This window comes from Cyclopterus lumpus, chromosome 10 (assembly GCF_009769545.1).
Source record: "Cyclopterus lumpus isolate fCycLum1 chromosome 10, fCycLum1.pri, whole genome shotgun sequence".
Lineage (NCBI taxonomy): Eukaryota > Metazoa > Chordata > Actinopteri > Perciformes > Cyclopteridae > Cyclopterus > Cyclopterus lumpus.
Window position 1 is genome coordinate 15,826,874 of NC_046975.1, and position 12,052 is coordinate 15,838,925.

A 12,052-nucleotide genomic window follows, 5' to 3' on the forward strand; every position below is an offset into this window, starting at 1 on the left:
TACATGCCTAGCTGAACCAATAGGTGTTTGTAATAAGTACTAATAACAACTACAGCTGAATTTTTGTTCAACTTCCCATTGAACTACAGCATGTAAAATAAGTTATCTTTGATTTGAATACTCAATATGTGACTGAGTCAGAGGGAGGCTCGTACAGCAAGCAGGCGGTCTCCAGTCTGCAGCCGTCCATCTTTTTGGGCAGCTCCTCCTTCGATGATCTTGGTAATATAGATGCTGTTGTCTCCTGGGATATGTTGGTTGCCGATCCCTCCAGCGATGCTGAATCCAAGCCCTGGTTGAGTAATACACACAGTCAGATACGTCTATAGGTATACATAGAATCACCTCTGATTTAATACATTTTTAGATGTATTCCATGTCTAGAACGGCCTCCTCTCTACTGAATACTTTGTCTGAGTTTACAAATAGAATGCCCATAATCCCTAAAAAGCCGGCTAACACCACACCTATTCCAACAAATGTAACTTTCATCAATCTCTAAACGGTGTAGTGGTCATTCAGCTTTATTCTGAGAAGCTTGTGTGACAATTAACATTTATATCACTCGTAGTGTCCTTGACCCCTGACCTTTGGGCCCTTTCAGCAGGTTGACTTCCAGAATGGTCTCGGGTGGTGCCTGCCTCCGTCGGACCAGCAGCCGCACCACTGGCCCCGCCTCCTTCAGGGCTTCCACCGCCCGACTGTGAACCACCTCAGACACGTCCACATCGTTCACGCGTAGCACGCAGTCATTCACCCTGCGGAGGGAAACGTTTTAATATACGTATATCACACACATCACCCTGTCAGTTGGCCGATGCACATTAAAAAAAGCACTCCATATTATAACTTTTGCATGTTTCAGGCTTTGGTTTTTCAGTGAATCATAACTTTGAGGAAACACACAGAGCCTGGGGGCAGAGGACTGTAGAGACTCTGCCTCCCACACAGCACTGCCTGGCGGGACACGGTTGGGGTGAGCTTTAAAGAAGTGAGTAGGGAGGTTAAAGTAGAGAGAGGACAGAAGGTGCAGAGGAGCTTGAAAAGAGATGAGTGAGGTGAGGAGGGAGGGTGACACTAGTCTAGAGTGTATTTCACACTGTTGTACTACTATTACTGTTATTATAGCTTTTAATCAATTGTATTACTTTTAAATTATGATTTTATTGTCTCACGTGCAATGGTCTCAAATTGTTGAATTGCGTTTGTCTTTTCTGTTGTTTCTTAATCTTATTATCTGTGAAGCATTTGTAAGTACACAGGAGGGGAACTTACCCCAGCCTTCCATCCATAGCAGCTGCTCCTCCAGGAATAATCTTGGTGATGAAGATCCCCGGATCATCAGGAATGTGGGGATTGTCTATTCCTCCAGCAATGCTAAAGCCCAGGCCAGAGTTCCCCTGCACAAAGGTTATGATTGCCATTTTCAGTGGGGTACCATAAACAACAGACACACGCGCACACACACACACTTTGCTGTAAGTGATGAACCCAATGTGGGCTCAGGGTCAGTGCAATGTGGCTCTTAAGTGTATTGGTACCTCAGAAGAACACGTGATCGATGCTTACTGCTCCAGGGATTTCACCAGGCATTTCTGATGCCCATTTTCACGGTAACGTACGTGTGTGTGTGTGTGTGTGTGCGTGCGTGCGTGCATGTGTCCTTGCATGTAACAAATGATAATGCTGCGTATGTCATTAGAAGAGGGCCCTTCATTCAAAATGCCACAGTTATTCCGTCAACCCACAGAGATGCATCAGTGTTAGAAATGCCCCGTGTTCACAGAAAGGTTGATTTATGACCTAAAGTAAAGATGAGCTGAAAAGCATCCTTTCTATTGCATGATGCACTCTGTATCATGCAATAGAAAGGATGCTTCTCGCCCTCTGCAAGAGATAGACGCTACCACCTCCCGTCACTCCTGTTCCTGAAATGAAAGAGGACCCCTTTGGATCCAGTGGGTCGAAGCGCACTGCTGCATCTGACAGCCGTCACCTCAGAGACAGGCAGCAAACAAGACAGCATAGAAAAGACTTCACTTTATTATTTTCTATAATTAATGAGCAACGGTCACAACAAATTAGGACTAAGGCCATCCAGTGTGCTGCTCTGGAGCCGAGAGGAGTACACTGGGCCTTACCACCAAATGTTACACACCCACAGACCTTTTAATGTGTGACTTTGCATAGCTTATTTAAGCTTTCCGCATGCAGAAATGCCACTTAAGAGCGGAAGGAGCAGAGAGATGGTGTACATCTATCGTGGGATCGTAGGTGCATCTATATGTGGGCTGAATAATGAGAGTAGAAACATAAAGCTCTGCCACTACAAGCTGAACCGCCACCGACAAGTGCAGTGGGGACTGCTGAACAATTGAACAGGAGAGCACTTTACCTTTCTGCCGTCTGCTGATGACATATGCATCAGGATTATGTAAAAAGATATGCCTCACTGGCGTTATTCTGTGCTCATACTCACATGAGACGTTATTACTGTTGTGATGTAATAGCTACAACTTCACTAACACGCAGTATCACATGTGATTCTCATAAAGTACAGTATTTAAGATCTTTCTCTGGCTTTCATGTTCTTTAAACTCACTGTGTGAAGACTAAGCTGCTTACCACCACCTAGTGGGGAGAAATCTATCTGTCATGGAGAAAATGAGGAACAAGAGGGATGTGTAAAGTGTGGTTGGAAAAGTAACAAGCAAATGGTAAATCTCACCCTCTCCAAAATGATCTCTTCATATTTGTACATCCCATCACTGCCATTTACCTGTCAAAATAAAAAAAGCATAGTGGTTAGTTACATCATCGAGGCTGAATTATGTCATTTTCTAGACATATAGTAAGAAAAAAAAGAAATGCAAGCACATGTTTCAGCTAAATCCGTCACCATATAATACAGAGTATACTTGATGTATAGACTGACCAAGAGAACCATGGAGAATAGGATTGACGACAAAATATACAGATACATTCACCAGACAGTTTTACTAACAAAAAATACCATCACAAATCTCTGATTTGTTGCAATCAAAAGTAATAATAATAATAATAATAATAATCTATTTAATTTATATAGCGCTTTTCAAGATACTCAAAGACACTTTACATGTTACATTATACACCGTAGACACAGCGACGGGGAGCAATGCAGGGTTAAGTGTCTTGCTCAAGGACACATCGACTAGGGCGGGGATTGAACTGCCAACCCCCTGATTGAAAGACGGGCATGTTAACCACTGACCCATAGTCGCCCCAAAAGTGTCTTTCTCTCTTAAAATGCACATGCAATGTGACACTAAATGAGCAACTGCAGAATGCACAGTCACCACAAACAGGGTGGCAGGGTCAAAAGGATAATGGATGCTGGTCCACATGGCAAACAGCATGTTGCTACCAGGAGGAGGCCTTTTCCTACACACACACACACAGTATGAATGAGAGAGATATATATACTGTACAGAGAGAGAACAGATACTTACATAAGGGCCTGCATCTAGAGAGTCTGCGTTGACGATGATGGGGGGAGGGTTGGCCTATGAATATGAAGAGATACACATTATCTCAGTGTGTGAGGCTGGCAGCACACAGACGTAATGCGGTACACACACTATCACTTCGGAGCAAAATGAACGGATGCCATGGGAACAGTCAGTGAATCTCTTTGGGGATGAAACTGTGTGTGTGTGTGTGTGTGTGTGTGTGTGTGTGTGTGTGTGTGTGTGTGTGTGTGAGTGTGAGAGAGTGAGTGAGTGAGTGAGTGAGTGAGTGAGTGAGTGAGTGAGTGAGTGAGTGAGTGAGTGAGTGAGTGAGTGAGTGAGTGAGTGAGTGAGTGAGTGAGTGAGTGAGTGAGTGAGTGAGTGAGTGAGTGAGTGAGTGAGTGAGTGAGTGAGTGAGTGAGTGAGTGAGTGAGAGTGAGGTCTTGTGCAGAGAGCCCGTTGCTTATTAACCGCCACAGCCGGACGTCCTGCGGTCATCTCGTAAAAAAAGAAACCGGCTTGTGGTTCCAGCCGTTGGGACAATATGTTTATCCCACACATCCTTTTCACTTTCGTTTCACACAGAAATTACACCACGTAGAGTCACATAAAAGATGCATGATTTCATGGCTCCTTCATCATTCAGTTCAATTGACTACATTTAAAACTGTAAGAATACTAGAGGGATGCAAGGAATGTGTACATTATCTTATATTATTCTAGAATTTAGTTTATTATATATGTGTAAGGCTGAAATGATTAGCTGATTAATCGATAAGAAGATTATTCAACAACAATTTTGATAATGAATTTATTGTTTAAGCCATTCGTCAAGCAGGTGTAAAGATGTCAACCTCTGCATTTATTACAATTTTCTGATATTTTACAAGCTTATGTGTTCGTCAATTACTAAAAAAGAAAATTTGAACTAAATATCAGTATAATGTGGAATTAATGTGTTATCCTGGCAAATAAAGGCTAAAAGAATTAACCAATTAATCTTAAATTAACACAAAAATTATCCTCATTAAAGTAAATTCTCAAGGGAAGTGGCAAGAAATGTAATATTTTTCAGCTTCTCAACATTTTAGCTTTTGCCATTTTCTCGGTTTTACTTCCTTGTAAATTTAATATTTTTGAATTATGGGCTGTTGGTCGGACCAAACCAGATAAAACAAGATGTCCCTGAAGATACCATATTGGGATCTGGGAAATTGTGTTGACTTGTGTCCCAATTAAAAAAGAAAAAGTAATGATTGTTTAAAGTTTGAATTCTGAATTTCTCGGCAAATATACTTAGATCTTTCTTCTGCCACTTACTAAAATAGATTATCAGTATGGATTTCAGCAGAGAGTTTTCTTGACCGTAAATGCTATTTTTGATGCTCCCCTCTGTGGCATAAATGCTACTTTATGGAAAACATTGATTGCTGTTCATTTTCTTCTTAGGGCACATGAAAAGGGTGAAATGTAAAGTGCAGATGACCTATTGGCTACATATCGATGCACAGCAACAGAATCAGCTACATATTAAGTTTCACAGTTCTATTAACTCTGCAGCTCAGCTCTATTGTGCCACCTGGTGTTTCTATTTCCATCAGAGGTCTGCAGAGCGATCAAAGAAGCTCAGACCTCGGAGGGAAGATGCCAGAGTGAAGGAGGAGACACCAGTTGGTTTAGGAGCAGCCTGATGGCCGTCTTCTAGTTCAGCTCACTGGCTGTCTACTTTTTATTGATTTGATGGAGCTGTGTGGGTGACGGGATGCTGACGCCGCTGCTTGGAGACATTACACTTCCCAAGGTCTGACACTGAGGAGAAAATCACTAGCCGCCTATCTTACTCCTCCCCCAATCTCACCCTCTCAGCTCTGTCTCAATATATGCAGATAGTGCCCGTGTCCAAGGAGCTAGTCGGGATCTTCCTCCTGATTCATCACATAGCAAGTAAGAATACGTATTAACTATACTATTATGCTTTTTGCTCGTTTATTATGGAACAATCTTCCAATATTAGATGTACATAGATGTAGAGCTGGACAATCAATCAATCAAAATAACATGTTATTGTGATATAAGATTCAATATCATCGTGGATTTGGTTTTGCCTTTCAGTTTAGTGATTTAATTTTCCTGCATTATTTGAGTGTTCCAGCTTAATAAAAAGAAAGAATGATTGTACTTTCATTCTATTCACATAAAAAAATAGAAATACTATTTCAAATACTCCCCACTTTAAATTGATATATATTCATATTCAGGTATTTGTTTAAAAATATCACAATCATCAATCTGATAATCACAATTAAATAACCAAATGGGATTGTGCTCAAACCCATTCGCTTATTTAATTATAAACTAAAATTTTTATTTTTAATTTGTTTTTACTACTATTTAACCCAATATAAATCACTACATATACTGTATAATGAGCACTATAAAGACTATCATGTATAGTATTTAGAATTTTAACTTGCAATGTTGATATATATAGATTCAGAAACAGTTTTTTTGGTTAAAATAAAAAGGACTGGAATGTCTTTCTTTGGCAAACACAGCAAATTAAAAATCTGACAAGTCAAGATATTTCGCCACACTGATAATATAAAAATACATAACTGCAGTCCTGCCCAGTGAATTACAAAAGTTCCCATAATGGTATAATAAATCCAGAGATATTAAAGGGATCGCTTCCATGGTATAGAATGTCAAGATCCAACCTTAACTATCACATTGCCAACATGTACTTGCTCCCTGAACAATTTACTTTCAACACGTTCAAAAACATCTATGATTATACTACTTTAAAAAGGCACTGAAGGTTTTTTTTGTGTGGTGGTAACACAAAACACAGGCTTGAAACAAACTCATAAATAGATCTGATCCTTGAATCAAAACCATTCTTCGCCTCCCAAGCTGTGCGCAGGTGTCATTTAATTTCTCCAATTCTTCCCCCTTCTCATTGAGTGACTTCCTGGTCATAAAGGTTGCTCTCCAGATAAACAGGAGCTGTAGATTTGACCGGCTCCACTCGGTGATGGATGTGCTATGACTCTGGACAGCTGTGGCTGCAACCCCCCACCACCCCCAGTCAGCACAATCAGACCTCCGTTGTAATCTGCACATGGACTAACAGATGCTCGCATCTGTGCTTGTGTTTGCACATTTCTCATGAATGCGTTGCGCTTTTGTCCCCCTTCATCTTAGACCCCATAACACACTAAATCCAGCAGAGGGTTTAATAGGAAACACATTTGTATTATGAGTGCAACACCCACAGCAGCCATGTCAGTGACAATCTATTGTGAATTAAACCACAGCACATACAGCAAGAACTGATGAAACACGGCCTGAGGACAACACAGGGGAATACCTTGTTACGATTGTCCCTTGCTGACTGACAGACTGAGCGACTGAATCCACTACTGAGGCCACATGTGACAAAACACACCTGTTACAGTAAAATGCCCGCGGTGCTTATCATAAGTATCATAGCGGACCAATGCCGCTCAGTGGGATCACTGAACCTCCAAGTCCATCTGAAAAACAATAAACCCATCAGTCATAGAAAACAGCAGTATTATCCTGGCCTGGGATTGCTACGTAATCCCTCTATCTGAATCTCACATAACAAGCAAACAAAAAGGAATAATGGAAGATAATCTCAACATGATTAATCTCAACATGAGTTTGTATAACATTTAGCAATTTACTCAGGTAACTTGGATTAGGATGGATTATAACTCCCTCCTCGGGGCTGTTGGTAAATGTATTTTACTTCCAAACTAACCTATTACCCAGAAGAGGAAAACAGTGGATTAAAGACCATAAGATTTGACCACCACTGACGTTTATGACACTTAGTAGAGGTACAATCTGTCTGTGCTATAAAGGGCCCTCAAAGGACGGGCAGGGGACAAACTCTAGCTTGGACTTTTTTGATATTTCGCTTGAAGATCACAGAGGTGAAGACAAACGCAGCCTCTTACGGATTGATGTAGGATATAAAGGGATGGAAATGTCTTTTGGTGTGTTACATGTGAATCATAAGAGATTCAATAGATGAGTCAGAAAAAGATTGCAGATGTGGTCCAAAGATATATAAGACAATATAATGACAATGACAATATAATGACAATGACAGGCCGTACATGGTCACACAGTGTGGAATCTTAGTAAACACGGTCTCGAAAGGACGAGCAGCACTGGTCTCAGTTTTGAAAGGATAATGTTCAAATGCCATAATGATCAAAGACCTGAAACACTTATTTGCCTATGAAGACCTGTCACTTGACCTGGACCAGACTTTGAGCATTTGACAAGAAAGTCTCATTTGCACCTGTTATTAACATGTGATCCGTCTCTTGATTTATTTTCTTAATAATGACATCCGATCCACGGGCCTTTGTATTTACTCCTGTTCAGTTAGGCAGGTGGAGGATGTACCGGGTCAAAGAAAGTGTTGCCATGGACGGTCATCATTCATTTTCATAACTTTTTTTATTGCTAATACCTGTAGCGTTTGCCAGGTTCCTAAAGCAGTTCCTAAAGCAGAAAGAGAAGGAGTAAGGTGACCTTCCGACTTGATTGTAGATGCAAAATGGATAATATTTACACAGGTTTTGATCCCATAAAAGTGTTTGTCCTTATCCAGATACAGATCGCATGTAAATGTCAGGTGTAAACAGAGTTTTGACTTGTGAGTAAAATCAGCTCTGTTGTGTGGGAATGACAGATATGGCCGGATTTAACCAAATCTGGATATGGTTATCATAAAATCTCCATATTTCCTTTTAATTCAATCATTCTAAACCATTTTCACGGACAGTTGTACTTAACTTCTGCCCACCTGCAATCAGGGCTACAATATCTTTGGCACGCTGTGGACACCCATAAATGTAGGCTGAGACATGGAAGCAAGTGAGCATACTGGACACAAAGAGCTCATGTACGCACAATGACAATGAGTCCAGACTGCTTCCACAGCATGAGATCATTACAACAAGTCCCGACTAACCACCAGGAGAGAAGAAAATTCACTTGCTGAAGTGCTTTCTCTCCCTCCCTCGTCTCATCCACCCATCTGTTCATAATGGCTTCTTATTCATCAATCTATCATCTTGCTCTTCTATCAGTTGAGATGTGTGTCTGTCTCTTGTCTCTCAGCATCACAGCGAATGTGCTTCATGTCCCGGTGGCATTGCACCACACAACACTCACTTGGCTGCAGCCCCTCAGGACAGTAAAGCCACAGAGACTCCCACTGAACCTTGGCAAGTGCAGGACACAGGCTTCGTCCAAATTGTTAAATAATCAATGTGTTGTCATGGTAACCAGTGCTTGCACGGTATTGGCCTGCAAGCCCGCTTAGCCACCTCCCCCCTGCATCACCTCTCAGGGCTCTCTCACTGCAGTTTATGCGGCTCTGTGCTCACACATGCCTGGCCATGGGCTGGATGTGCCTGACTGCCTGCCATCACTCTCTCACACACTCACACACTCCTTAAGTACACACGTCATGAGTAAAAAAAAATGACGTTATGGCTGCAATAGGGTCAGGAAAGAAACACCTCTATTTCAAATTTTATTTAATCTGACCATACTGTAGCTTATATTTATTTATATATATATATATATATATATATATATATATATATATATATATATATATATATATTCAAGAACAAGAGGGTTCACGTGTGCAGATGTGACGGCATGCTGACAGCGCAATAACCCCTTCCTCCTTAGGAAACATTTCCACATCAGTTCCTCTCTGGCCAGGCACACCGACATGGCAGCTCAGTCTCCAGTGGTGACATCGCAGTGAAATATGACAGTCAGCTGCACTCAGATGATGCACCCAGTCAGTCAAATGATACAGGCAATGCTGAAGGAAGCTCTTCCTCAGCCTTAAGTCAGAGCTCATTGCAGATACATGTAGGACAACAAGGCGTGCTTATGTTATCTCAAAGTGTAACGTTGCTTCGTTTCCCGATGCCTTTTGCGGCACTGCGTTTATGTTTTCCTGCAGAATGCGGGATGAGAGACGCAGTCAGTGGTGCTGCTCTGATCCCCTGGCTCTCATTGGCCTCTCGTAGGCCACGCTGCAGTCCAATCAATACCTACTCAATTACCATGCACCCAACATCTCATTCACACTGTGGCCCCCGTGCAAGAGGGAAGGAGCAAGGTAAGGTGAGAGAAGTAGTGACAGATTGATGGCGCTAAGAACGCATGACAGCGAGGGATGTCTTACTCACGGACGCCGTCGAAGCCCAATGTTGCATTCTTTGTCGGGGACAAAGGCGGAATAACGAGATGTAATAAAGAAAATCCCACAGCGGCAAAGGTCAACTGCTCCCTTCTCCTGCTACAACACCAGCTGAATTCAGGAATTCATTTCAATAAGGCAGCCACAAGGAAATTAATTAGCTCACCCATAAAATGGCCCCATTAAAGCTAAAGGTTTTCTGATTTGATGGCTATGATTGAGCATTGTGACTGTGTTGGCCCCGTCTCCCAAACCCCCCCCCCCCCAACACACGCCGCAGACGCACATTCATGAAACGATAATTAATAGCCCGTCACAGCTGTCAGCAGCGCTCCCTCCTCATCTTTATGTAATATTACAAAGGCATGCTCTGGCTTACCTCTCTGTCATGCTGAGCAGTTTCAAATGAGAGCTGGCTAGTTTGACCTTCACAAGTGCAGCCACAGAGGGAAATGTACTTAGCGTAATGAATATTCATAACAGTGTTGCTGGAGAAGGCCTTCGACAAGTCTGCTGACAATTGATCCGGTTTGAACATGGCAGTGTCTCTGTGCATGTGTGCTTTAACTTTGATGTACATGAGTGTCCAGTATGTGTACATGTGGTGTGTACTTGTGACTAGGTCACAATTGTTGCAGATAAATCGATGAAATCGATTAAAGAAGTGACTACCCAGTTCAGCATTATGAAGTTCTGCACATGCCACATTGTTATTTCTCTGATCCGAGTTATCCCTGCCTTTTCAAATGTTGCTGCTAAGGAGCAACATTCGAGACAGAAAGATAATGATTTTCTCCTCGTCAATCATCAGGTATTTTTGTATACAGAAACACTGTATTGTCAGTAACCGTATGGCTAATTTAAATCAGTAGCTGGTCTCATATCACCCATGCCAACACCAGGAGGCTTCATCGCAAAGTAACAGCCATGGTGAAAGTTACCAATTGGAAAGGCTCCATGATGAAGGAAGCCTGTCGTGTGCGAGTATCATCAGTATGCTTCCCCTGGTCCCACCCCCACTGCTTCCTCTACATCAGAGGTCACTGCAGCGTGTTACCTCACAGCTCTTGACTAGTTGCTATCCCTTGTTGCTAAGCTGAGTGAGCTGCTAAGCTTGTTCGTCTCTGGTTTTTTGGATCCTGCGCTGAGTACTGGTGACAGCCTAAAACCGCACAACTGTGAGCGCTTCCATTTTGATGCCTTCACCACTGTCACGTTGCCACCTCAGTCAACAACAACAACAACAGTGTTAAAATATTCAGCTTCTGTGTCACGGTGGAGAAGTACATTATTTTTCATTGATTGATTTGAATTAAGCATAAGTGTGTATGCTGTGTAGTCTGTGCGACGCCTTTACGATGCTGTTGATGAGGTAAGCGTATTAGTTTGACATGACGAGGTATTGCATCCAGCAATTTATCAACCAACACATTTCACTGCATCTGTGAGTTTTACCTGGATGTGAAGGTTTTCTTATCACAAAGCAAAATGCATTGAAGCAATACTTGGACATTAAATAAGATTATTCGGTGAACAGAGTTAGAGGAGAGGATTGATACCACAGCGAGAAGACAGTTAGCGTAGCTTAGCATAAAGACTGGAAGCGGAAACAGCAAGCCTGGCTTTGCAGCAGGGTAACACAAATCTGCCTATTAGCGCCTCCAAAGCTCAATAATTGAAATGTTATTCATCATTTGTACAGTTTGTACATAAACCAATGGGTTATGACAGGGTTCTTAGCTTCGAAGAAATAATACGACACATGACCCCTTGTAACCCCTTATTGTACGTTTTTCTTTAAAAAAGTATTAAGCGGCCTCCATCATTCTTAACTCTCCTTGCAGCTCGAACTTATTGACGACAGGAGCTCTCAGAAAAGTATCTCACAGCAGCTACAAAGGATGCACATAAAAATTAACAATCTGAAACGATTTACGAACAGAAAACACACCTGATGGTCCACAATGGTCTCTAATCTGTTTCACTCTGCTCTGATTCACTTTTGTCACCTTCTTTTCTCTCATTCATTTCCTGAGCACCCCAGAACACAATCTTCTGAGCTGCAATTAGTCCCTTCCAATTTTAGACTTTTTCGTTTCTTTTAATTGGGAACATTGGACTGTGATTCTACTTCATGAACCCAACGATGTAAGAAACCCTCTCCCCTCAGGCCACGTCGGTCCTTAAACCCATCTGATGCAAAAACATGAGGGGAGATTTGTCTCTCATTTCCTTTTACGGCCTTTTACACCACAAGCCTTCACTCAGTCATTCTTAGTTTCTCTTTGTCTCTAAA

At 41.9% G+C, this 12,052-nt stretch overlaps 1 protein-coding gene across 7 annotated transcripts in view; it reads right to left on the reverse strand.

The window, feature by feature from the left end:
* Positions 1–12,052, reverse strand: part of dlg3 (discs, large homolog 3 (Drosophila)) — a 74,204-nt gene that overhangs the window by 27,538 nt on the left and 34,614 nt on the right. For all 7 annotated transcript variants that reach the window (XM_034542926.1, XM_034542928.1, XM_034542923.1 and 4 more), the window contains 5 exons: positions 3,492–3,545; positions 2,729–2,779; positions 1,276–1,400; positions 589–758; positions 156–292 (listed from right to left, as the gene is read on the reverse strand). In XM_034542926.1, coding sequence (XP_034398817.1) covers positions 156–292; positions 589–758; positions 1,276–1,400; positions 2,729–2,779; positions 3,492–3,545 — 537 coding nt within the window. The remainder of the gene's footprint in view (positions 1–155; positions 293–588; positions 759–1,275; positions 1,401–2,728; positions 2,780–3,491; positions 3,546–12,052) is intronic.